Source organism: Eretmochelys imbricata, chromosome 3 (assembly GCF_965152235.1).
Source record: "Eretmochelys imbricata isolate rEreImb1 chromosome 3, rEreImb1.hap1, whole genome shotgun sequence".
Classification (NCBI taxonomy): domain Eukaryota; kingdom Metazoa; phylum Chordata; order Testudines; family Cheloniidae; genus Eretmochelys; species Eretmochelys imbricata.
Window position 1 is genome coordinate 148828188 of NC_135574.1, and position 23777 is coordinate 148851964.

Consider the following 23777-nt stretch of genomic DNA (forward strand, 5'->3'; position numbering starts at 1 on the left):
GCAAAGGGAGGGAGGCAGCGCGGCGGCCGCAGCCTCAAGGTGACACTTCTCCCCGGCAGAGGGAGAGAGAGGAGCCAGGGCGGCCGCGCTCCCCGCCCCTGCCCCCTCCTCCCACCCCCGCGTGGTCCCCGCTTCTCCGCCTGCCCCCCCTTCCTCCCTCCCTCCCCTCCCCTCCCCTCCCCTCGTGCCCTCTCCCCGCCCGGCTTCCCCGCTCAGCCTCGGGGGCTGCGGCAGCCCGGGCACGGGCGAGCCCTGCGGCTGGAGCGCCCGCCGCGGCCCGGCTGAGCGCGCTGTCCATGGTGGGGCGGCTGGGCTGCGAGCTGCCGGCCGCCCGCCCAGCGCCGCGGGGCTTTGGGGCCATGCCGGGCGCGGCGGCGGCGGCGGCTCCCCGGCGTCCCCCGGCGCCCCGCCGCTCGGCGAGCGCCTGGCTGGTGGCGGGATAATGCGCCTGCCGGGCGCCAGCGCTGGCCAGCTGGGAGGCACCGCGCCGGGGGGCCGCCCGCCGCCCCGCCACCATGTCCCCCCCAGCCTCGGCGGCCGCGGCCGGCGAGAGAGGCAGCAGCACCTCGGCGCCTCCGGAGGAGGCGGAGGGGGCCCGAGAGGAGGTGAGGACAGAGCGAGGTGCCCGCCCCGCCGGGCGGCGGCTTGGGGCTCACCGGCTGCATGCGAGCGGCTTTGCATGGCACGGGCGGGGCAGCGCTTGAGGCTCCGCTCCGCGGGGTCCCGCCCCGGCTCTGACCGGGCCGGGGCTTTGCATCCAGGTACGGCAGCTTCCGCTCGCGCCAGGGGCCGGGCTGGGCTCGGGCGCCCCGAGGGGAGCAGAGAAGGGCACCCCGCAGTGCAGCCCCTTTCCGGATCCTGGCTCACTCGGGCCCGGGCCGGGGGATTCCCGCTGGCCGGGGGAGGAGAAGCTCTTATGGGCGCTGGGGGACGGGGACCAGCTGCGAGCGTTGCGGGGTGCAGACCCCCCGGGTGGGGGCGATGGCTGAGAACTAGGAAGGACGGGATGAAATTGAACAAAGGGAAACGTAGGCTGGATGGACGATGCTGGGGAATCCTCCCTCCACAAAGGGCTGGAGCCCCAGGGCCTGGCACAAGGCAGTAGAAAATAGACCTATAGGGATCCCTCCTGCTCTGGTTCCCTGGGGATGGACAGGAGGAGACCTAACGGGGCTTCCCTTGATCTAACTTGTATGGTTCAGTGGGTAGGAGATAGTTAAGACTGGCCGACGGCATGGAGCAAATTTTCTATTGGCGTAAGCATGTGCAAGTAAACTGTAGGTAATGGAGTCCTGCTTCTTATAGCAGCTGCAAATTTAGGCTGAGGGGGTCTCTGTAAGGGACTGTGCCAGAGTCCGGTGGGTAGCAGTGCGGACTTGCCACAGCTAGGGGAAGCCCTTGTCTGGCCGCTGGTCCCCCTTAACCCAGTTACCTCACACCTGACAGGGCAGGTTTAGCCAGCCTGTGGGTGCGAGAAGATCTATCTAGGTAATCACCATCCATAGGAACGATCTAGCTCTTTCCCTACCTACAATCTAAACATCCCTCTCTCCATTCTCACTCTTGTTTCATTCTGTGCGTATCACCATGGTAGGTGAGCCTGTACTGCTCTGAAGTGGAAAAAACAAACAAACACAGGGACTGAAAAGCTCTGAGGGGAGGCAGGAGATCTGAATGCGGGGGGACATGCATGGGTTAGCATGGAAGGGTTGAATGTTTTGGGAGGCAGAAGGAACAGATGAAAGCACCAGCTTGTTGTTCCTGCCAAGGGGAAAGCACTGGGCATTGACCTGAAAGGTGTTGGCTTATCGCATTAGAAGGAAGTTGTGGTGCCCAGTAAGAACATGGGAAACCCTCTTGGCAGCGTGCCGGGGGCCAGCATATAAGTGCATGATTCCCCCTAAAGGAAGTTGGACTGGCCCTGGGGAAGGGGGGTTGCAGATGCGGGGAAGCTAGAGGGATTCCCCAGCTGCTGCTCCATGGGGCGCATCATGGATTTGGGATGCAAGGGAGATGCAGCTGCTCTTCGTGGGCTTTTGCGGCAGCGGGGGGCGGGGGCGGAGATTAAATGCTGGGGAGGCATGAAGTGCAGACTAGGGCAGGCTAGGAGCCATGTGCCCCCTGGCCCCAGGAATGCTGCTGCGCTGTAGTCATCTGGATGGGCCTTCTTGCAGAGCCCAAGCATCAGAGACGGAACAGCAAGGAGCTATATGTATGTGCTGCAGGCAGCCAGAGGCACGGGGGATGCTGGGGAATCCTTTTGTTTACCAGAGAGAAGCATGTTCACTTATTAGAGTCCCCAGGAAATGAAGGGATGCTGACCAAGATGACCCACCAGTGATCTGTGGGGCAGTGCCATATTGTGAGCATCTGTCTGGGAATTAAATACTCTGGTCTTCTAGCTGTGGGGTTGGTCCTTGCCTGAGCTATCTGTTCTTGGAATACACACAGCCAGAAATGCAGTTAGTCAATACTGTGGGAGAGAGTGACTCCAGCTGTTCTTAACAGCCACAAGCTGAGTAGGGGTGCTGCTGGGAGGGTGGGGTGACAGTTGTTGGCTCCTGCATAATCCCAGTATTCTCTGCCCTCCATTTACTTGGGAGGCACACACGCACACACTTTTCTAAAAACGTGTTTAATTGTGAATGCTTTCGTGGGAGATTCGAGCACCATCTGGAGCAGGAAAAAGAGGGAAGGACAGGGAAGCTATGCAAGTGCTGCACACACAGCTCTGCTGCTGCCCTTCACTCCTGACTTGCACCCCTCCTGCTATTCCAGCCCTGGGTTCCCTGCACACAGCTGTCCTGCTGACCCACACTCCTCCTGACCACCTTGCCCCACTCCCATTCCATGACCATTAGTCTCCCAAGTCCAGGGCTTCTGTTGAGCAGATACTGAGAATTAGAGCCAACTGTGGGGTGATTTTGTATTGTAGGGAGATGCTTACCCTGGGTTGGGACAAGATCCCTCACCTCTTTAAACCTGAACAGCCAGGTCCCCAGAGGGAAGCTGACTGTGATGCTGCCTCTAAAGGAACTGAGTTGTGTGTGCGTGTGTGTTTTTAAACCAACAGTGTTGTTTTCATGTAACCATAGGGACTGGTGAATGGTGCTGGAATGAGAGCCCTGGAGAATGACAGCCTTTATGTGTAGAGCAAGTCTAACATGAGCCATGCCAGGGTTAGCATCCCTCACACATGCCGTCCCCTGCCTTGGGGACTGTGAGAAGATAGTCTAGCCTTTGATCTGTCTGCTGAGGCTGCCAACAAGGATGTCAGTATAATATAATCCAGTTCGGGCTGACAGGAGTGTTTGAGTCTGGGACCAATAGTGCTAAACGCATGAGCTACTCCACTGCTTGAGCTAAAGGAGTATTTCCCTTAGTCAGCAGCTATAGTAGGCTCTTATCTCCTTATATGGAACCTCCATTAGAGAAGGACAAAGCCCCTTACTCTCTTAGTGTGGATTACACAGCCATGCTGGCGTTTTTCATAATGTAGAAAGCTGTCCTCTGGGAACCAGGTAGAGATACCATGTGTTCATTTCACATAGGTACCAGACAGCCATCACACTGTGGTGACTTTTGATCCCTACCCATCAGGCCAGACCTGGAAAAGCAACATATCCCCTCAAATGCCCAGTCACCACAAAGGTTAGGTGGAAGCATTGCTGCCTCCATACAGAGCCTGTCCGAGGCCTCAGGTCCTGCTGGGGATGGAACATTCTTGCACTGAGATTGGCAGGACATGCTGCTGCATTCACTGTTGACAAAGACCGAGCCCCTGAGGAACATGCCCAGCTCCCAGCTGTAGGTGACCCATGGGCAGAGCCTGTTGGGGACACTGGAGAGAATGACAGGATACTGGGCAACATGGAGATGAAAGTGAGGGGAACTACAGTTGTTCTGCCCTCCTTCATTGTGCGTTGCATGGTCACATCCCATACAAGGGCACCGATTTCCCCGAAACCTGGTACAATTTAGGCCACTGCTCTGTGTAACCCCAAGGCTACCTGAGGGCTGGAGGGAATCAAAAAAATTCCTGTCTGCCATATGCAAATTGGGCTGAACCAGTACCACTTAGCCATGCAGTCCAACCAGGGATGACTTTGGCCCCTCTCCCTATCACACTAACACCCAAGCTCTCAGACTGCGGCCTGGTTCTGCAGAACCCAGTGCCATCCTATCCACGCTGATGAGGTATAAGTCAGATTGGATTCTCTCAGACATCCATTTGTGGCAATTCCAGCCTGTCCTCAACCCCAGCAAGCACTGAAGCCTGGGAATAAACTATGGGTACCTGCACCCATTCTCAAGTAACTTCTGTGGGTAGAACAAACCCTCCCCACATCCCTGTGTAATCTGGAAGCCGTGGTATCACTGCTTGAGCAGGTTCCCTGCAGGTCTCCCTCTGTCCGGGATGCACAGCCTTCCCCGTCCCTCTGCAATTGGCAGCACTGCCAGCCCTGGGTGAGCCATATGTTTCCTCTGGGAAGCACCACAGTGAGGGTGTAGGGATGTGGGGCACAGCTGCAGGGTTTGCTCAGATGTGGGCTGACACCCACACTGAGTCAGACAAGGGACAGCCAACCCAGGGGCCAGCCCATTGAAGTCAGTGGGGTTTCCCAGGTGTGACCCTGGGCAGAATGTGGCCCCTCCAAGTCTTGTTCTGGGGATTTGCTGCTGCAGGGAAGGCACAAGGCTTATTATTCTCTTATCTGATGTCAGTAAATCTGCAAGGCAGAGCCATGGAAACTGCTGCTAATGACTCCCAGCAGATTAACCTGCAATGCACTGCCCCTTTGCTCCATGCAGGAGCCACCTGAACCCCACACTGGTGCCTTGGGGCTCATGACTTCAGCATTTTGGAGCTCTGTCTCTGGGACACATAACCCCCTCAAGCCCCTGGCCAGTCCATACTTGGATGACACTGGAAAGCTGAGTGGTATAAGGTCATGGAGATGGACTGGGGGGCAGATGCATGTCCAGAGACCGAGGATGTTCTTTGCTGGTGAGATGGAGGACAGGTGGGAAATCCTTTTCCTAGCTCCCTTGCAGTTGATCTGTTTCTCCTAATGTAGCCATCACATTGGTGGGGGGAGGGCGATGTGTGTGGAGGAGGGCAGCAGCAGGGAAGAACTGTTGGTGCAGAGTTGGGCATGGGTTGGGTCCATTTAGGGGAAAGTGCAGGAGCCCAGGTGGCAGGGAACAGTTTGGTCGCTTGTTAAGTAGACGGATCATAGACATGGGCTGTTTGGAAAGAGTTCTGATCAGAGCAACAAGTCATCTACAGAGCTCAAAGGGGTTCTCAATTGGCTCTGTATTCAAAGTTGGAGCAGCAGTGAAGCTAGGAATGGAAAAGGGCTGGTTAGGCCATCCAGCTGGACTCCTGGGAGCTGGGTTGTCCCATACAGCCCATTCTGCAGGGCTCCATATGCTGGAGAAGGGGATTCCCCAGATCGCAAGGTCAGGGAACCTTTCAAAGAGTTTAGTCCAAACGATGACTAACAGTGTCATTTTGTTCCTCCACCTCCTGCTCTCCATGTTTCTTTCAGTCACTTCACTGCCAGGTATACGTTCTGCTTCTGTCAGCTCCTGCAGCAGCCTGTGCAAGTGGAGGAGAGGAAGACAGGGTCTGTTCTGCCTCAGGCATCAGTAGCAGCATTGACCGTTTGCGTTGGATTTCAGCGTCTTTAATCTCGGTGATGATGTCAGAGGCAGAACCTGGGTGAAGTAGCTATTGTTGTGTCAGGGCATGGGAGGTGAAAATAGTAATGTCACCCTTTGCCCTTCCCATCTGAGCATCTCAAAGCACTTCACACATATCTGTGAACTCAGCCTCCACAGCCCACTGGGTTCAGGATCATTATTCCCATATAGAGTGGGAAACTGAGGCACAGCGAGGTGAAGGGTCTCGATCACGATCATGCAGTGAGCCAGTGTCCGAGCCAGGGATGGAAGCCAGGAAGCCTGGCTCCTGTCTGTTAGTAGTAGAAGAAGGTGCAGGTGTAAGAACAGAGTTGCTAAGCACACCGGGATGTTAAGTAGTGCAGCCAGTGGAGGATGCTTACAGTGAACTCAGCTAGAGGGAAACCCTGTTTACAATGAAGTAGGGCAAACTTCTCGCCTCATTTCATTGGGCTGCAGTGGGCAGATCGCGGCTGCACTCATTGTGCAGTCTCCAGTCCTGAGAGAGAAGCTGTTCTGGCAGTAAAAGGATTTCCCCTGTGCCGGCTTCTTTGGTGTTCTGGACTTTTCCATATCGCCGGTTCTCTCCCTTAAAGCCAGGGGCCCAGAGGAAGGGCCCCACTTCCTTGGTAGCCCCTGCGGGCAGCTCTAGCAGAATTTCCTCTGGGGTGATAGCTTTGGAGTTGTTGGTCTTTCACCGAGAGTAAATTTGCAGTGTGAGGAGAGTGTGTGTGTGTGTACAATTTGTAGCAGGGTTACTGTGACCCTGTAAAGCACTGCAGTATTTAAATGCTGTGTAGTCCCAGGAGTAGGCTGATGCGTGGACTAGAGCTCTTCTGAACCCAGCTCCTGGGATAAAGGCTTTGCCTGCAGTGCTTCTGATGCCCTGGATAGGTAACTGCAAAGGGCTTTGCCTTGGACTTGCCACAGAGCTACCTGGAAGCTTCAGCAAGTGGTGTCTGCCTCCTGAGCAGGGCAGACCACTGAGAGCATGTCACACCCTGCACTGGCCACCAGGTGAAATTCAAGGTGCTGCTCACTATCCCCAAAGCCCCACATGGCCTGGGGCCCATCTTTCTCCAGGATTGACTCCCCCACCCCAATCTGCCAATACAGCACATTGAATTATCTGGTTGATTCCTTTTCTCTGTTTGTGAGTTACCTGCAGACAAGGCCTGATTTCTACAAATGTGCTCATCATTTCCCATTGAACCCCACACAAACCTTGAGATTAGCATGGACCTTAAGGATCTGCCAGAGGCCGAGGGTCACCCTGCTCCAGGGCTCTCTGTGCTCTGATGCCCTTCCGCATTACAGGAGCTGTCCTGCTACATCATAAAGCAGACTCAGGACTTCTGGGTCAGGCTGTGCCCCATAATCTGTAAGCGGGGAGCTGGGGAACACCTCTTGGGTGGCCCCCTTCTGCACTGTGAAACCTCCCGGGCTGCGAGGCTCCAATGGAACTGCTCTACTGGGGAGCTGGAAGAGGGAAGCAGAGGGCCCTGGAGTTCCTGGGATGCTGCAGGGCTGCCAGGGAATAGAGGACAAAGGGAACTCCTACAATTCTACAGGGCAGGCTGAGCTAGGGAGCAGAGCATAGGGGGAATCTGGGAGATCTTGTAATGCTGGGCAGGGCTGAGCTGGGAAAACGGGCATGGGGGTGGGGGCAGAAGAGAAAGCCAGGGAGCTGTTGTGGCTGCACTACAGGGCTGAGGAGCAGAGAGGATTCAGCAGAGCTGTGAACAGGACCTCCCACTAGTGTTCCCTTCCTTCTTTCCCATTCTTCTTCCTCTCTCTTTTTGTGTCATTCTTTCACTCCCTGCCTCCTGAGCCCTGCAGATGGAACACTGATGCGATTCTGTGTCGTGATTCAGAGAAGGGCTGGGACTTGCTTCTGTCAGAGCTGAAGCTCCCAGCTCCATCACACACAGAGCCAGCCCCCAGCTTTTTGTGCTCAGGCTGTTGCCTGGAAACTAGTTCTGCCCAAGAGACCCATCCCCAGGCTCTAGAACCCAGCCGGCCCCTCCCTGCGCACCCGGGGAGTAACTGGCGTTCTTTGTACTCCAGGAGCAAGAGAAACACAGGTTCTCGATGGCAATGTGAAGGGTTTTATCCAGCTCACTGCATGCATCCAGGCTGCATTTCTCTTTGATGTTCTACAGGCAGCGCTCTGTGTTCCGCTCATTAAAGGCACACTGCTAGGGTGGGAATCTCACTGCAGCAGAGTGAAGAAATCTATGTTCTGAGCCAAATCCAGGTCCCACGCCACTCAGAGGCAAAACTCCCATTGGCGGCAGCAGGAGCAGAACTTGGTTTGCAGGGTCACATTTTGGCAAGTTTTAGGAGGAAGGATCAGCGTTTTGGAGACCAGGTTGGGACTCACGTTCTAGCCCCAGCTTGGGGGAAAGGGGTTGTGGTTAAAGCACTGGATTTCTAGATTCTGTTGCCAGCACTGCAAATGATTCATTGTGTGACCCTGATTCAGTTCCCTCCCTATTATGTGCCTCAGTTTCCACTCTCTCCAGGGTGACACTGGTACTGACCCAGTTCCTGGGAGGGTGAGGGGGTTATGAGACTGAATTCATTAGTGTCTGTAAAGCATTTTGGGATCCTTGGATGGAAGGGGCCAGAAGGTTGTTGTTATTGAAACAGCAGGGCAGTGGCTGTGCCCATTGAGTTTGCATGCACACTGCTGACAGTACATTCATTCACTGTGCACCAGGACAGGGGAAGCACCCCAGGGTAAGAAGCACAGGCACAGGTTCCAGTCGGTGAGGCTGGACCCACAAGTTCTACATACAGTGAGCTTAGCTAGGTGCACATGGGCAGATCACAGTTTAAGAGCAACGACGGCCCTGGGCCAACTTTGCAGGTTTGGTAAATGGTGGGAGATGGTCATTACCTGTGCACCATCCCCTGTGCACCTCCTCATGGCACAGCATGGCACTGCATCCACCCAGCCTCAGTTTCCCCAACAGAATTTCCAGCCGGCTCTGGTGGCTTACATAGCTCAGCCCTCTGGCCAGGTCACCACGAAAGTCCATCCCCCTTCTGGGGTAGCAGAATCCAAAGTTACAGTCCAGAACAAACACCAGATAAAGGTGTCTTTGTCCCAGCTGGGTCTAGTTCTGAGCTCCTACAGTGTTATTTGTTCATCCCACAATCCATGTCGCTTCAGGTGAGGCACCCCCTGCCATGACCTGGCTTAAGAACCATCAGTGTGTCCCCAGGTATATCCAAATAGTCCCGCATCAGGATCTCCCTTCCCTGCAGGGAAGCTCTGACAAGCAGTAGTCTCATTCAGTGCCTCACTCCCACTACTTTTCTTTCCCCAAGTGAGAGCTGTTGGTCTGATTTCCTACCCAGGCAGCCCCTAACTGAGCCAGCGCTCTTTTTAGCCCCTTCCTTCAGGCCTGATATCCACTACAGGAACAGCGGGGGGAGCTGAGTGAGCTCCCAGTAGGCCGTTAACCCTTTCCAGGTCGGTGTGGGGCTTGTAAGCCTCCTGACAGGAGTCACAAAAGAATTTAAATGCAAATGGCTGATTCTAGATAAAGCTCATCAGAGACCCAAACAAATAACAGCAGCATCAGTGGGTGAGTACACGGATACCACTGTCCATCATGTGGACCAATACTGTCTCATGATTTCCTTGTACTCCCGCATCTATCTGTCTGTATCCATCTTCTGTCTCTTGTCTGATACATAGATGGTCAGCTCGTTGGGGCAGGGACCATCATTTTGTTCTGTGTTTGTACAGTGCCTAGCACAATGGTGTTCTGGTCCATGACTCGGGCTCCTGGGTCCTATGGTAATACAAAGAAATAATAATACTAATGGAGAAGGTTTATCTAGACGCAGCTGCTTGCCTCATGTTAATACAGAAGAACCAGGAAATGAAACTAGCGAAGAGAAGCATACATAGTGACCAGACAGCATCAGTGCAGCCAAATCAATGAGGTGTTAAAGTTTCTGTCCATTTCAATAGCCTCAGGTGCTGTCAGCAATGCAGGGAAGGAATTGAAACAAATAGGGGATTATTATTTTGACTGTGTTGCTGTAAATAATGTTTTAGAGTCCTATCACATTCCTCATGCCAAAGCACATCGTGGATTGGGCATATGAAGGGACTGCTCCCCTTTCTGCTGAAATGCAGCCACCTCTGGGGTGGGATGCCACAGCCATACTCAACCAACACTATATTTTATAGGAGGGGAAGTGAATAAGAACACTATTGTACACTTACAGGGCCACATATCATCCAGTCCTCAAAGTACAGGGACTAGGGCACCATTGGAGATGTTGAGAGGGAGACAACAAGAAGAGAAAGGGAATATTTTTGGCCAAGGGCACTAGGGCAAACCGTGATTCTTAGAAAAAGTGTAGTGGGATCATCCCTGAAGATCATTCGGGGTCATGTCTGTTAGGGGCTCATCCAAATATAGAGCTATTTACAAACACTGTCAACTGCAGGGAGCTCAGCTTCCCTATCACGGAAAAACAATAACATAGAATTGCTGCACAAGTTCAGGCCAGTGGTCAACCTAGCCCAGTAACCTGTCTGTGACAGTGGCTAACAAAGGCTGTTTCATAGGAAGGTGCAAGAAACTCTGCAGTGGACTGTTATGAAATTACCTGTCCCCAGGTGAAGTATCCTCCTATCCCTATCAGTTAGAAGCTGATGCATGCCCTAAAACAGAACAGTTTCTATCCCTTCTATTTTTGTCTCCTCTCTAATGTAACCCTGGATGTTTTCATTATTCACATAAATGTCTCATTCTGCTAAGCTCTTGACTTGAATTGTTATGTCTTGTAGCAATGAGTTCCAGAGGTTTAATTGTGCTTTGGGTATAAAACCTGAGGCTATGTTTACATTACAGAGCCTATACCAGCATAGCCCCATAGCGTAGACACAACAGATGCCATCAGAAGTTTTTCTGCTGGCATAGTGTAGGAATACCACCTCCCTGAACGACATTGTCTATGCTGACCAATTTTCAGAGTAGCAGCCGTGTTAGTCTGTATTCACGAAAAGAAAAGGAGGACTTGTAGTGTTAGTCTCTAAGGTGCCACAAGTACGCCCTTTCTTTATGCTGACCAAAGCACTTTCTGGCAGCATACCTGCATCTACACTGGGGTTTCTGTCAGCATAGCTACATCACTAGGGGGTGTGGTTTTTTCACACCCCTGACCGATATTGCTATGTTGGTATAAGTTTTAAATGTTCACTCCTTTGTGGTCTAAAACATGGAGAAGAGGAAGAGAACTAAAGACATTCACATGTTGTAATAATAACGGACAATGCATCAAAGCGTCTCCGCTTGCATAAGCTAGAGGAGAAGAGCAAATCTAGGATCCCAACACCGCTTAATGACTGCTTTGCTAGCAGCTCACAGCTGGGGTCCCACATTCTGCCTCCACTTGTCTTCCTGGACACTGCTGTGTTATTTGATGTGCATAGATTCACGCCCCAACTTGCTGCGCAATAACTTGCCCTAGGAGCAACCCCTCTAAGTAGGGTGAGGCTGGACCAGTGCTTGAATGGGACGTCTTCCAGGAAGTGGTGTAGGTTCTTCATGGGGAGGTGCTCTTCCTGAGTTGTTACCAAACTCCTAGTAGCATGGCGTTATGAGGCGCTGTGTTTTAGATGGGGCGTAAAAATGGTATCCTGCCCGCGCCTGTTCGGTAAAGGTCCCCGAGCAATTTTCTCGAGAAAGGTTTTCACCCCAGGGGCATAGCTAAATTCCACGGTGCTTGAGGGAGGGTAGGGGAGTTGCATGCTAAAGGCCACTGTTGCAGTGATGGGGGGAAACTTGCACATTAGAGGTTACTCTTGCAGTTCCAGGGGTGTTGGGGAACTTGCACATGTGAGGTCACTGCCATAGTGCAGGGGAGCTTGCACAGTAAAGGTCATTGTCGCAGTATGAGAGGGTTGGAAACTTGCACTCTAGAGCAGCGCTTCTCAAGCTATCTGTTGTGAGGGACCGGCAATTTTTTTCCCCAATGTGCACGCAGACCAGCAGCCAATGGCTCGGTCCGCGGACCACCACTTTGAGTAGCATTGCTCTAGAGCACTGTTCCGCTTGCAGTGCTATTTGTGTCAGGCATTGTTGGAGGAACAGCCATAGGGGGATTTACAACCTGTTGTAGCTCTCCCAGAGAAGGGCCTTTCCTGCGGCTGGCAGGTTAACAGCTGGACTGCCATACATGCAGACAGCTGCCCTGGGAGTGGAATTGCTGCTCAGGGGAGCACCTCGCTGATTTATACTCATGGCAGGCAGCGAGGAGTAGGGGAGGCAGCCACTTAGCCTGGGGCTGGAGCCTACAGCAACAGTGAATCATGGCAGAGGCTTGCAGGCAAGCTGGGCAATTACCGTTCCCAATCAGAGGTGGGATTGCCCTTCCCTAGGTGTGCTGGAAGACATGGCATTGGCTTCAAGTGACAGGGGAGAGGGAGGGATCCTGACTTCTCTGTGCTTTGATGCTAGTTCATGAATGGAGCAGCGAGACCACAGTCAGTCTGGAGGGTGGGGGGTCATATGTCCATATCTTCCAGGCAGGGACAGCATCGTCTGTTCACATTTACTGGGAGAGGAGGGCATGTGGCAACCCTGGAATGGCAGGAAGTGGGCACCGACTCCCAGTGCGGTAGCCAGAGGCTGCCCAATATGGGAATTGGGCATCAGTCACACACAGCATCATCCCGAGACGAAGCACAGACCTCTGGCCCGTCTCGCCAGCCAGCTGAGAGGATTATCCCTGAGGAGTAACCTCTGAATGGGATCTGTTGCCTCTCTGAGGACAGCAATCTGGAATTAATTCTTTAGCCAGTTAATTGCAGGAGCGACTCAACGCTCTGTTCAGCGGGCTGGCTTTCCCCTTTCTGCTGCAGGCTATTAACTTCTCCCCCTGTTCTCTCTCCCCCTCTTCCCCGGTTCTCCTGGGCACCTGGAGCAGCAGCGACCGGTGAAGCAGTCCCTCAGTAAGTCCCTCTGCAGAGAATCCCACTGGAAATGCCTGCTGCTCTCCCTCCTCATGTACGGCTGCATGGGAGCTATGACCTGGTGCCATGTGACCAAGGTCACCCGGCTGACCTTTGACAGCGCCTACAAGGGCAAGTCCATGATGTATCACGATAGCCCCTGCTCCAATGGCTACGTTTACATCCCCCTGGCCTTCCTGGTGATGCTCTACGTGGTCTACCTGGTGGAGTGCTGGCACTGCTATGTCCGCAACGAGCTGCAGTACAAGGTGGACGTAGACAGCGTGCACGAGCGGGTGCAGCGAATGCAACAGGCCACCCCATGCATCTGGTGGAAAGCCATCAGTTACCACTATGTCCGGAGGACTCGGCAGGTCACCCGCTACCGCAATGGGGACGCTTACACCACCACCCAGGTGTATCACGAGAGGGTCAACACCCACGTGGCGGAGGCCGAGTTTGACTACTCCAACTGTGGGGTCAAGGACATTTCCAAGGACCTGATGGACCTGGAGAGCTACCCAGCCACTCGGCTCCGCTTCACCAAATGCTTCAGCTTTGCCAACGTTGAGTCCGAGAACTCCTACCTGACCCAGCGCGCCCGCTTCTTCACCGAGAACGAGGGGCTGGACGACTACATGGAGGCCAGGGAGGGGATGCACCTCAAGAACGTGGACTTTAAGGAATACATGGTGGCCTTTTCAGACCCAGACAACCTGCCCTGGTATGTGTCCCACTACGTCTTCTGGGTGGCTGCCCTGCTGAGCCTGTCCTGGCCTCTGCGGGTGCTGAATGAGTACCGCACCTCCTACGTCCATTACCACGTGGAGAAGCTCTTTGGGTTTGACTTTGTGGCAGTAACACCAGCTGAGGAGCGCTCCTTCTGCAGGAGGATGCCCCGTGTCAACACGGTGGACAGCACTGAGCTGGAGTGGCACATCCGGTCCAACCAGCAGCTAGTGCCCAGCTACTCAGAGGCCGTCCTGATGGACTTGGTGGGGCTCTCCAGCTGCACTAGCTACTCTGCTTGCAGGTACGGGGGCTACCGGCAGAACTGCGAGCGGTGCCACAGGACTATAAGCAGCTCGTCCATTTTCTCCCGCAGCGCCCTGAGCATCTGTAACGGCAGCCCCAGGATCCCCTTCAGCAGCAGCCGCTTCTCGCTTGGCCGCCTCTATGGCTCCCGGCGCAGCTGTCTCTGGCAGAGCCGGAGCGGGAGCCTGAACGAGCAGAGCTGCCCGACCGAGCAAACCCGCCTCTCCAGCCAGGTCACCATGGAAGAGGAGGACCCTCCTGCTTACCAGGATGCCCTCTACTTCCCCGTCCTTATCGTGCACCGCAATGAGGGCTGCCTCAACCACGATCACCGTCACCTCCATCGGAATGGGTCCTGCATGGAGACCTCACTGTGAGCGGAGGGCAGCAAGGATCTCCCTCTTGATCACCGTGTCTCCAGACACAGGGACTTGGGAAGGGAGGGGATAGCCAGGAAAACAAGGCACCAGTGCCCCACTCAGCATGTGGGATGGAGAGGTCACTGCTTCTTGGTCTCCAAGGACAGGCTCAACAGCTGCTGCCTTTCCTCCCAGCCACATGGCCCCTTTGATGTCATGGAGGAGGGGGTGGCAGCAGGATGGGTGAGCAGCAGCACCACCTGTGCATGGCACAAAATGACAGACCGATGACCAGATGCAAAAAATGGTAGAAAGGAAAGGACTGAAGGAGGGAGCTGGGTGCTGTAGTTTCAAGCTCGGACTCGAAAGGCCCCGGGTGGCTGGAATAGTGCTAAATGACAACTACCACCCACCACCCTGCTGCACCCGTGACCTCTGCCCCTCTCCCGCAGCGCTGCAGACTTACTCTCCCGCAGAGGGGTCCCGCATGGGGCCAAGAGGATCAAGGTCTGGCAGCACATTCCCTTTGGAGCAGCGATTAACTCCTCATGCGCCAAAGATCCTGGGGCACCCGGGCCCATAGAGCTGAAGGGCAGTTTAGAGGAGATGCTTAAAACCACAAGGCCAACTCTTTCCCCCCTTTTTTTGAGACTGTGCTCCGACTGTTACACTGTCCCCAGCTGCTGGGATGGGCATCGCTGCCAGACGGCTCCTTAGAAAGCCTCAGCACTCCAGGGCCAAAAATCGGCATTCCCTAGGTAAAGCTTAAAGCCAAGTACTTTTCCATTTGGGGTTGCAGAAAGCAGGAAGCAACAGGGAATATACCAAGGAAAGGCCCTACCTGGCATTAGAGTGCAGTCACAGCATGAAGCCAGAAGGTCTAGCAGGAGAAGGCCCAGCCTGCAAAGCAAACCAAGGAGACCTTTGTGTGCTGGGTGCCTTCTGCGAGCCAAAGACACCCTATGTAGAAGGGGTGAGTTGGGCAGCTGGGGACCCCAAGGTCTTGAAATGAGTGAGGTCTAGTCATAATTAATTCAGCCAAGCAAGGAGTCTGGCGTCCAGGGAGGTTCTGTTAGGTTCAACTGCAGTTTACCTATGAATAATAGAAGAGCAGGTTGGCGGGTCTCGGGGAGAGTAAATATTACATGAAGTCAAGCTGGCTCCAGGTTCCAGTAACTAATACGAAGGGAAGCTGGGTTTGGCACAGAGTTCTGAGGGCAAAGAGAGGCTGGAGATGGGAGAGAGGTGGGGATGTAGAGAGGCCCAGAGTTTCTGCTGTCCATGCTGGTGAAGGGAAGGGCTGCTAACAATCTGAAACAATGCAACCCCTTTGGCCCATGTGGTTACAAAGAGGGCTCCTCTCAGCATGATCCTCAGCTCCTGCGCTCCAGGCTCCTCTCTGAAGGGTTTCTACTGGCTCCTTAGGGGACTATTGTATGCAACCTGCCCAACAACCTCTTTAGGGTGCCTCCCTCATAGCACAGACCAATGGGCAGAATCCTCTGGCTGGCTGAAAGGTGAACGGAAACAATCCCATTGATAATACTCCACAAAGGCCATGCTTCCAGGTTCCGTACAGAGTCTGCGAGCAGGTTTATCAGAGGTAAAAGAACCCACCAAGCCCTGAGGGCAGGAGCCAGTTCCCTGGGAGCAGCTAAACACCGGCAGTGGTGGCATGAATGCAGCTCCCTGCCCCGCTGTGGGTGGCAACAGAACCTTTAACTCAGGTGTCTGCAGCAGGAAAAACCACACCAGTTCACCTTTCAGGTCCCAATCCTATGATGGGATCCATGTGAGTGGCCCCCTACATTAACATAGAGCCCCATTGGTCAGTGTGGGTCCACCTATGCAATCCAATAGCAGGATCAAGGCCTAAATGGGTCACTTTCTTTAAACTTCTCCCTGAAACTAGTGCATGTGGGTGAGATCTCCTGCTAGGCTGGGCTTGTGGGTGAGGCCATCAATAGCCAATCCTACAAACTCATGCTCCTGCAAATGATCCTTATAGACATGAACAGTCACTTGAAGTCAGTGGTTCTACTTGCCATGGGTCAGGGTGGCAGGATCAGGTCCTCAGAGAGCAGCAGCAATGGCCACACGAGGCATTTCTTCTACGCTAAACTACAGAGGGTGGTTAGAAATAAGGGGATTATTTTGGAAAGTGCTCAAGGAAACCCAGGCTGGCCCATTACCTGGCTGCAGTAAGTTGCCTTTGTCCCACAGGCACATCATACTGGGGTACGAATGCCACCGTTTTTGTAACCCTGGAACGGACTGACCACAGTTGCCCGCCTTTCACCACTTCACATGCACATACCTAGAGGGATCGGCGTCTCAGCAGGCTCCCAGTCCTGCAAACCCTTACTCATGTGAGGAGTCCTTACTGGAATCAATGAGGCTACTCGCATGAGGAAGGATTTGCAAGATCGGGCCCATAAATATTTGGTGGTGGGAGGGAAAAAGGAAAAGTAGTCAAGGCTGAACTGTATTTTTTGTAGAGATCTTTCAAAATCTGTGCTAGGATGTGAGAAAGGGGTGATGAGATAGTGCCTCTTAGGCCCACAAGCTCTGGGCTGGTTCTGTCTGTATTGCCTTCTTCATTAGAACATCACCGCACCTCTTGAACTCATTATAGGCTCACCGGTTTTCCTAAGGCCCCTTTTCCATTCAGCTAGCTGATCTGTGCCTGTTGAATGGCCAAGTTCTGGCCTTGGCCAGTGATTCCCACAGTCCCTGCTGTCCACCAGCCCTTTTGCATTCCCATCATCCACCATGGCAGAGAACGGCATGGAGCAACTCCCACCATTAGCCAGCAGCAAGCTTTGAACCCAAGAAGCAGCATGGTCCTCCACTGCTTGAGCTAAAGGAGTAACTCCAGTAGCTGGCAGCAGCAGTAGGCAGTACCAGGTTTACAATGGCACCAGAGGTGCCATGGAACCGGGCCCATGCTCAGAAAGGGCCCTGGCCTGCTCCGCTTGCACTGTGCCCCAAGACCCTGCTGGCTCCCCCCCGCCCACCATTTGCTCCTCTTGGCCTGCCTGCCGGCTGGCCAAGGGCTCCTCTCCTCTCCATGGCCCCATCCCCTGTTCCTCTCAGCCCCTGGCCAGACCCCAGTGCACCTCTCGCTCTGGGCAGTCTCTGCTTCCCACCACCTATGGCCTATGGGGTGTTGGGGGGTGGGGACGGCTGTGTGGTGTGGCATGGTCCCACCCCTGAGGGGAAGGGGCACGCTGGCAACACAGGTCCGGGCAGGCCACTGTGTGTCTGGCAACTGTTGGTTTGTAAATAGTGCCCTGCACTGGGCTGGGCGGAGGGGGGCCACCCCTGCCATGCCATGCCCCATTGCCCTTGGCTGGCCCCTCGCTCTCAGGACCAACCTCCCTGCGCCATGCTCCATTTCCCTCATGGAGGCCCACAAATATGTTTGGTGCCGGCCCCACAAAAGGTTAATCCGTCCCTGGCAGCAGGACATGTCTATCCCTCTGCAGATCAGCTACAGAAAGGAGACAAGTAACACACACTGAACTATGTGTTACATTTGGTTCAGCCAGACCTCCTCCGGTCCATTTCTGCATGTAATGCTGCTGTACTGTTTCACTGATGAGATCTCAGTGCCTGTACCACTCCCTGTATCCCTGCCTCTCTCCTCAGTAATGCTGTTGTGTTGGTCGCTTTCCAGAATCTGACCTACCTTTAGGGAATTTCTCTAATAAGAATTAATATTTCACTAACTTCTCCCCTCATTTCCAAGATAAAGATCTTTCCCCGTGTTTCTAACAGGACCTGAGACTGTTGGAGCTGAAAGAATTTTAAACATCTCATTGACTTTCCCCCCATCGCTGATGAAGTTTATTCTCTGTCCTTAGGCAATGAAATTAGGCTGGTCAGTTTCACACTTTTTCTAGTCAGTTTCACTTGTTCTGAGGTACTAAAACAAAGACTTTAACTGAAACTTTTTTTAAACCTCATAGTTCAGTTCAGATTTTGTCTTGTCAAATTCCCCTCCTCCCACTACAGAACCTACATTTTGGGCTTAAATGGCAGTGGCCCTTTAAGAACTGGTAGGTATAAATAGCCAGGCCCTAGGCTATCCTGCTGTTCTGTTTCCGTTGTTGTCTGCACGCTATGCAACGCTTCTGCCAAACCCAGACCTGGTAGAAGTGGCTACAGCTCCACTGGCTCCTCTTATACCAATTGACTTTGGCTGCCAGTGCCTCATTCGCCTCTCACTCAGGGCCCAGTGCAACTCCTGTTAACGTCAATGGAATAGCTCCTAGTGACGTTAATGGGAGATGATGGAATATGCCCGTATGCCTTGGTAGAGGAGTATCCCCACTGAAATAATGGAGTTAAAATGGGCTGTGACTGGGGTACATGAGAGGGGACTCAGGCTCTCTTGTCCTTCCCCAGCTGTTCCATTTTAAAGCTGCTCATGGCTTAGGTTAGGCTACACTTGCCATCTTTCTGTGGCCAGGTGCCTTAGATCCATACATTTATCACAGGGGTCGGCAAGTCTTTCAGTTCCCCTAGGGACGGGGGAGCCCACAGAGCAAGGGCAGGTTAGAAAGGTTTACTTACCCACATCCTTTATCGCCAGTAGCAAAACTCTGCTGCCAAACACTCTGCCCATGAGCTTTGTCCAGTCCCTGTTCACACCAAGATTTTTTTCCCCTGGGTTCAGGTTCATCTTGGTCCTTAGATAGCTCCATTTTCACCCACACCACCCTCAAAGTGTCATTGGGGAGAATGTCCTACCAGCCAGCAAGACTAGGCTTCCTCTAGATGCTGCTGCTGCTGACTTGGCCAGAGGCTCTCTACAGAGTGATGGGAGCCACCCACTGCCCCAGCACCTGGGACTGAACAAACTCACCCCACAACCAAGTTCATGTTTCAAACACAGCATCCCCAAGTGGCACCGTTAGGCTCGCTAATGCTGCTGGGAGAAGTTTGGCCCCTCTGACTGGAATTCTCCACCACCAAAGCCTGAGCCAAGGTTGTCCAAGATTGCTTGAAGCCCCTCCAAGCTCTCACCCCGCCTACCCCTCTGTGGACTGAGGTGTTGCCTCTACAATGTCCCAAGCCCCTGCCAGCCCAAGGGAGAGAAAAGGCAGGTTCAGTAATCAAACCCTGGACTCCCACAGAGCAGCACTTTTACTGGCCCCACTAAGCCACTGCTGATTTGGGGGCACCTTTAATAGTAACTTGACATCTCATAGGCCAGCCCCCACTTCTCCTTCAGCAACAGGGAGAAAAGCTGCCACCTGGAGTCTGATCTCCCACCATGAACTCCTCACCCATCTCTGATCCCCACTTTGAGAGGAAGGCAATTAACAGCCCTATCTCCCCTTTCCCCTGCAAATCTTAGGGCTAGCCCTGAGCCACCCTTTACCTGATGGTGTTGGCAGCGCACAGGGAGGGCCAGGTGCTAGGATACATGGGGAAAGCTTGTGCCATAGAGGGGAGGTTAAGCACTAGGCATCTCCATCTGATGAGGAAAGGGCAGGCGCAGCCTGTGTGTGTGCGTGTCTCTGTGTGACCGCACCCAGCAAAGCCTCTAGCCAGCTCGGCTCTGCAGCCCAGCTGCCTCCTCCCTGCTCTCCTGCTGTTAGCCCATTAATAAATCCAGCTGTCCACTTGAGTTAAGATTCTCCTCCCCCACCAGATAAGAGATTCTCACTGGGTAGTGGAGGAGTCCCCTGGGCTGGGGGGGAGGAAATGCTGAGATCAGACATGCCAGTGGCCAATTAATCCCTTTGAAATCCAGCAGCTTCTCCAACACGCTACCTTTTTTCTAAGCGCTGCCCTAAGGCAGATGGTAGCATGCAGGGCCAGCTCTCCGGGGTATCTGCCCATCACCCCTGCATCCTTCCTGCGTCCCTTTGCCCTGGCTGAGAGTCTGCTGAGCGGATGATGATGGGAGCAGTGCAGCCGCCAGCCAAGGCACTGGTACACACTAGAAAGTACCATGACGGGAATGGTCACCCAGCCCGGGTTCCGAGGGGGATGGATCAGAGCAGCCCCATCTATATGTGTCTCATCTGACTTTCCTGGACCCCACTGAGAAGGATGGGGGGAGGGAGGAACTCCATCCACTCTCTGGTTCCCTCCTCCCGCAGTTCCGAGTTACAGTGGAGCCAGGCATGTGCCTGGCCTGAGAGTGTGAGCAGGGGCTAGGACAAGCCCTTCCAGCCCACACATTTCCCTCCCTGGAGCAGGACAAGCCATGGTCATGTAGGGAGACCTGGCCACCAACTCTAACAGCATAGTGGATGTGCCACGTCTGGGCATGGGAGCAGAGCACAGCCAAGGGCCTGAGGGGAGCAGGGATGAAGACAGGAGATGGCCTGGGCTGAGGATGAGAAACCTAGAGAGGATGGGCTTGAACCAGGGACTCACAGCTGTTGCCGCCCGCCCCCTAGCTTCTGACAGGCCTTTTAGTCCAGCCATGCACCTGGGGCCTCAGCTAAGAGTCCAGTGCACCCCCCTTACACCAATATTCTTATCCCGGGGGGCTTGGGGGAGAGAACAGCAGCATCCAGAACTGGTGCATGGGTTTATGAAGGAGTGAGGGGACTAGTACATGTGTGTTAAACATGTATTAAACAGGAGGAACGAGGAACCTACTACGTGTCCAGTCAGGCCCACATGAATGGGGAGATGTTTTAATTCTCCAAGGGGCACAAGTTATTTATGCTGTCAGCACAAAGCACCAATAGGGTGCTCTAAGTGTGAAAAATCGGGGCAGAGGGTTTGGGGGGGTGGTAATAGGAGCCTATATAAGAAAAAAAAACCAAATATTGGGACCATTGCTATAAAATCGGGACATCTGGTCACCCTAAGCACCAATCCTCCAGTCTGTGTGGCAGTAACCACCACTAGCATTTCACCCCCTCCCGGTTGGGATGGGACCCAGGGACCCCCATGTGGCTATAGGCTTAGCAGCATTGTCTGAACTGGCCAGGTATCCATCTCTCTGCAGTCTAGTGTCTGATCTCAGCTATGTCTGTGTCGGTGATGGTGATTCCTTTGGCAGCTCGTTCCATTGCCCGTCTGCTCATCTCATGATAGCATGTTGCCTGATATCTAACTTGAATTCTCCCTGCTGTATCTTAATCCCGTTACTTCTCCTCCATTGACTAATGAGAGTAATTGACCCTGCTTCTCTCTGGAACATCCCTTTCTGTATGAACAGACATGTACTGTCTCTCTTCAGCCTGCTCTTCTCCAGAGCCCAAGTGCCCACTTCTTCCAAGGTCTTATTATGCAGACCATGTGCTTGCTGGACTGTGCAACCTTTTCCTGTCCAAAGATTGCTTCCTTGTGTCCTAGCCCTGAAGAAACCCAAGCAGGGAGAGGGGAAAGGAGCAAAGCAAGGAGGGGCTCTTATCCTGCAAGCTAAGGCTCATCTCAGGGCTGATTTTCCCTCTCCCGACAGCTCAGCAGATCGCTGCAGAGTGATTTTGCTCTCCATGTTGTAGGTGCCTGGCGCTGTTCTCCCTGTACATGTGGGGAGCAGAGTGGCCCCACCCCTACAGCCCAGATCAGAACATATCCCTTAGTGAAGGTTAGGAGCACGCTGGAGCTAGGTTGCAAAGCGAGGGGGAGGGGAAGGGTAAACTTTTCCCATCCCTATCCCAACCATTGCAGTCTCCCATATACTGGGGTTTGTTCTCAGCACAATGCTGGACACAGCAGGCTTTTACCCATGGAGCACGATGCTTGAACGGGACAGCAGCCAGGCCCCTTCTTTTCCCAGCACGTGGAACAGCTAATGCAATATTCAAAGAGGATAAGGTTAAATAATACTCTTGAGCTATTTTGCATTTCCTGTTGCTGCCAGGCAAGAATCTGTCAAGTAGTGTAGGCCCCAAGGTTTGGCTTTGCTAATTAAAGGGTGTGTGTGTGTGTGTGTGTGAGTGAGTGGGGTTCAGTCAACCCTAATCTGAATAGACACATTGCCATCATTTTAGCCATTATCATTTTTCCCTTTGAACCTTCCCCAACAGTCCTGGGTTCCCAAGCCTTTTGCTAGGACAGTGCAAGGAAGCGAAACTGACCAGCCTCATATCATTGCCTGCAATGCCAGGCCTCAAACAAACTCCTGATGAGGACAGCAGGTGAATTTTCAGAATGTTCCTTCAGGTTTAACAATGGCAGGTGCTGTTGATAAGGCAGGGAGAGGAAACTTCTCTGTATAGCTAACCACCAGCATTCAAATATGAATCAGCCCCCTCCCCCCCCCCCTCCAAGATGCATAGGCTGGCTTAAAAATGATAGGATTTTAAAAAATAAATACATTTGGGGTTCTTTTCATCTGCCTTTAGGTCTTTGAGCCTTTACAAGTCACATTTTCAAGCTCTTCTCCCCAACCACAAGGACTTAGAACTTCCTTTTTTCTTTAAATGAAAGCTGAGACCCTCACCATATAACGTGACTCCCAAGAGCTGGAGCTTGACGAAGAACACCAACACACACACACTGCTTTTAAGACGTGATTCTTGACAATCCAGGGCTGTGCTGACGACCAACAAATTTTCACTATGGAAAACGTAGAGGCTACTGTTTGCTTGACTTTTTTAAAAACCCCTCTTTGCACCTACTACTCACAATCCAGAGAAATAGCCCTTTGCTGCCCTTTGTTTCCCAAATAATTAGTTAACTTTTCATCTTTTGTCCGAGTTCCGATTAGGCTGAAGTAGCAAGTAAGGACACGGGTGATTTTGCTCAACTCGCTGTCTGGGAAGCAGGCAGGGGGAAGGGCACTGGAATGGATATGCTCAGCGGGCGATACTCTTTAAGAAGAGCAAGATGGCTGACACTGTGCATGTGAGTGGCCTTTACATGCAGGCCCCTGTTCTGCAACTAGCTTTACAGGAGTGGTCCTCTGTACCAACGCAGAGTCCACTAGGGGCCTGCCTGTGGGGATTCAACCGTAGGATTGGGGCCTTAATCTTTAAGAAGACAAAAAGGGTGATAAGCCAAGTAGCACCTGGTTTCAGGGGCAATAACAGTATAAGATCTCCCCTCTGATTTAAGTATTACTCCAATGGTGAAATAACATCCTTGGCCTTTTGTTCCAGCCGTTCAGATTACAACCCTGGTCATTTCTGTTTAATTATCACACAAGTGATATTTTACAGCTGTCAAGTTTAAAACCAGGCAGTGGAGCTGCTACTGTCCTGCAGTATACAGTGAGAAGTGCAGTATGTGTGGTGGAGATCTGAAACATTACTGCACCAGCCAGAATTCATATTACCAAACCATGGGCAGCCATAGCGCTCCATACAGAATGAATGCTTTCTTTTAAATTAAATTAGTCTTTGTTGAAGAAAATAAAATATATGGCTACCTGGCTCCATGCTATCCAATACATGGCCTGTGATTTAAACATCAGGCCAGTTGTATATTCCAACTGAAATGCACATGTTGGCATAGAGTTCGCATAGCCTGGATGCGTGATGTGTTGGGTCCTATACAGTTTGGAACATAGGGTTGTTGTTTTTTCTCCTCCCCCTTGTGGGCACTGCTAACTTCAGTGGATATAATGGGCATTTTGGAAAGAAGGGGAAAGGGCATAGCCAAGGTGCAAGTAGAAATTAATTGGCTGTGTTCATCCTTAGTTGTAACTCTGTTGAAGTCGGTGGAGCTACGCAAGGGTGAACATGGCCCATCTTCTCCACAACTTCACTTGCCCTTGAATCCAGCCTGATCAATCC

General features: G+C 53.0%; 1 protein-coding gene across 1 annotated transcript; it reads left to right on the plus strand.

Moving 5' to 3' along the window:
* The first annotated feature begins 515 nt into the window (after nucleotides 1–515).
* Nucleotides 516–14079, plus strand: TMEM151B (transmembrane protein 151B). Its single transcript, XM_077812183.1, has 2 exons — nucleotides 516–605; nucleotides 12643–14079. Exons 1-2 carry the CDS (start codon nucleotides 516–518, stop codon nucleotides 14077–14079), a joined length of 1527 nt encoding a protein of 508 aa, XP_077668309.1.
* The last annotated feature ends 9698 nt before the right edge of the window (nucleotides 14080–23777 follow it).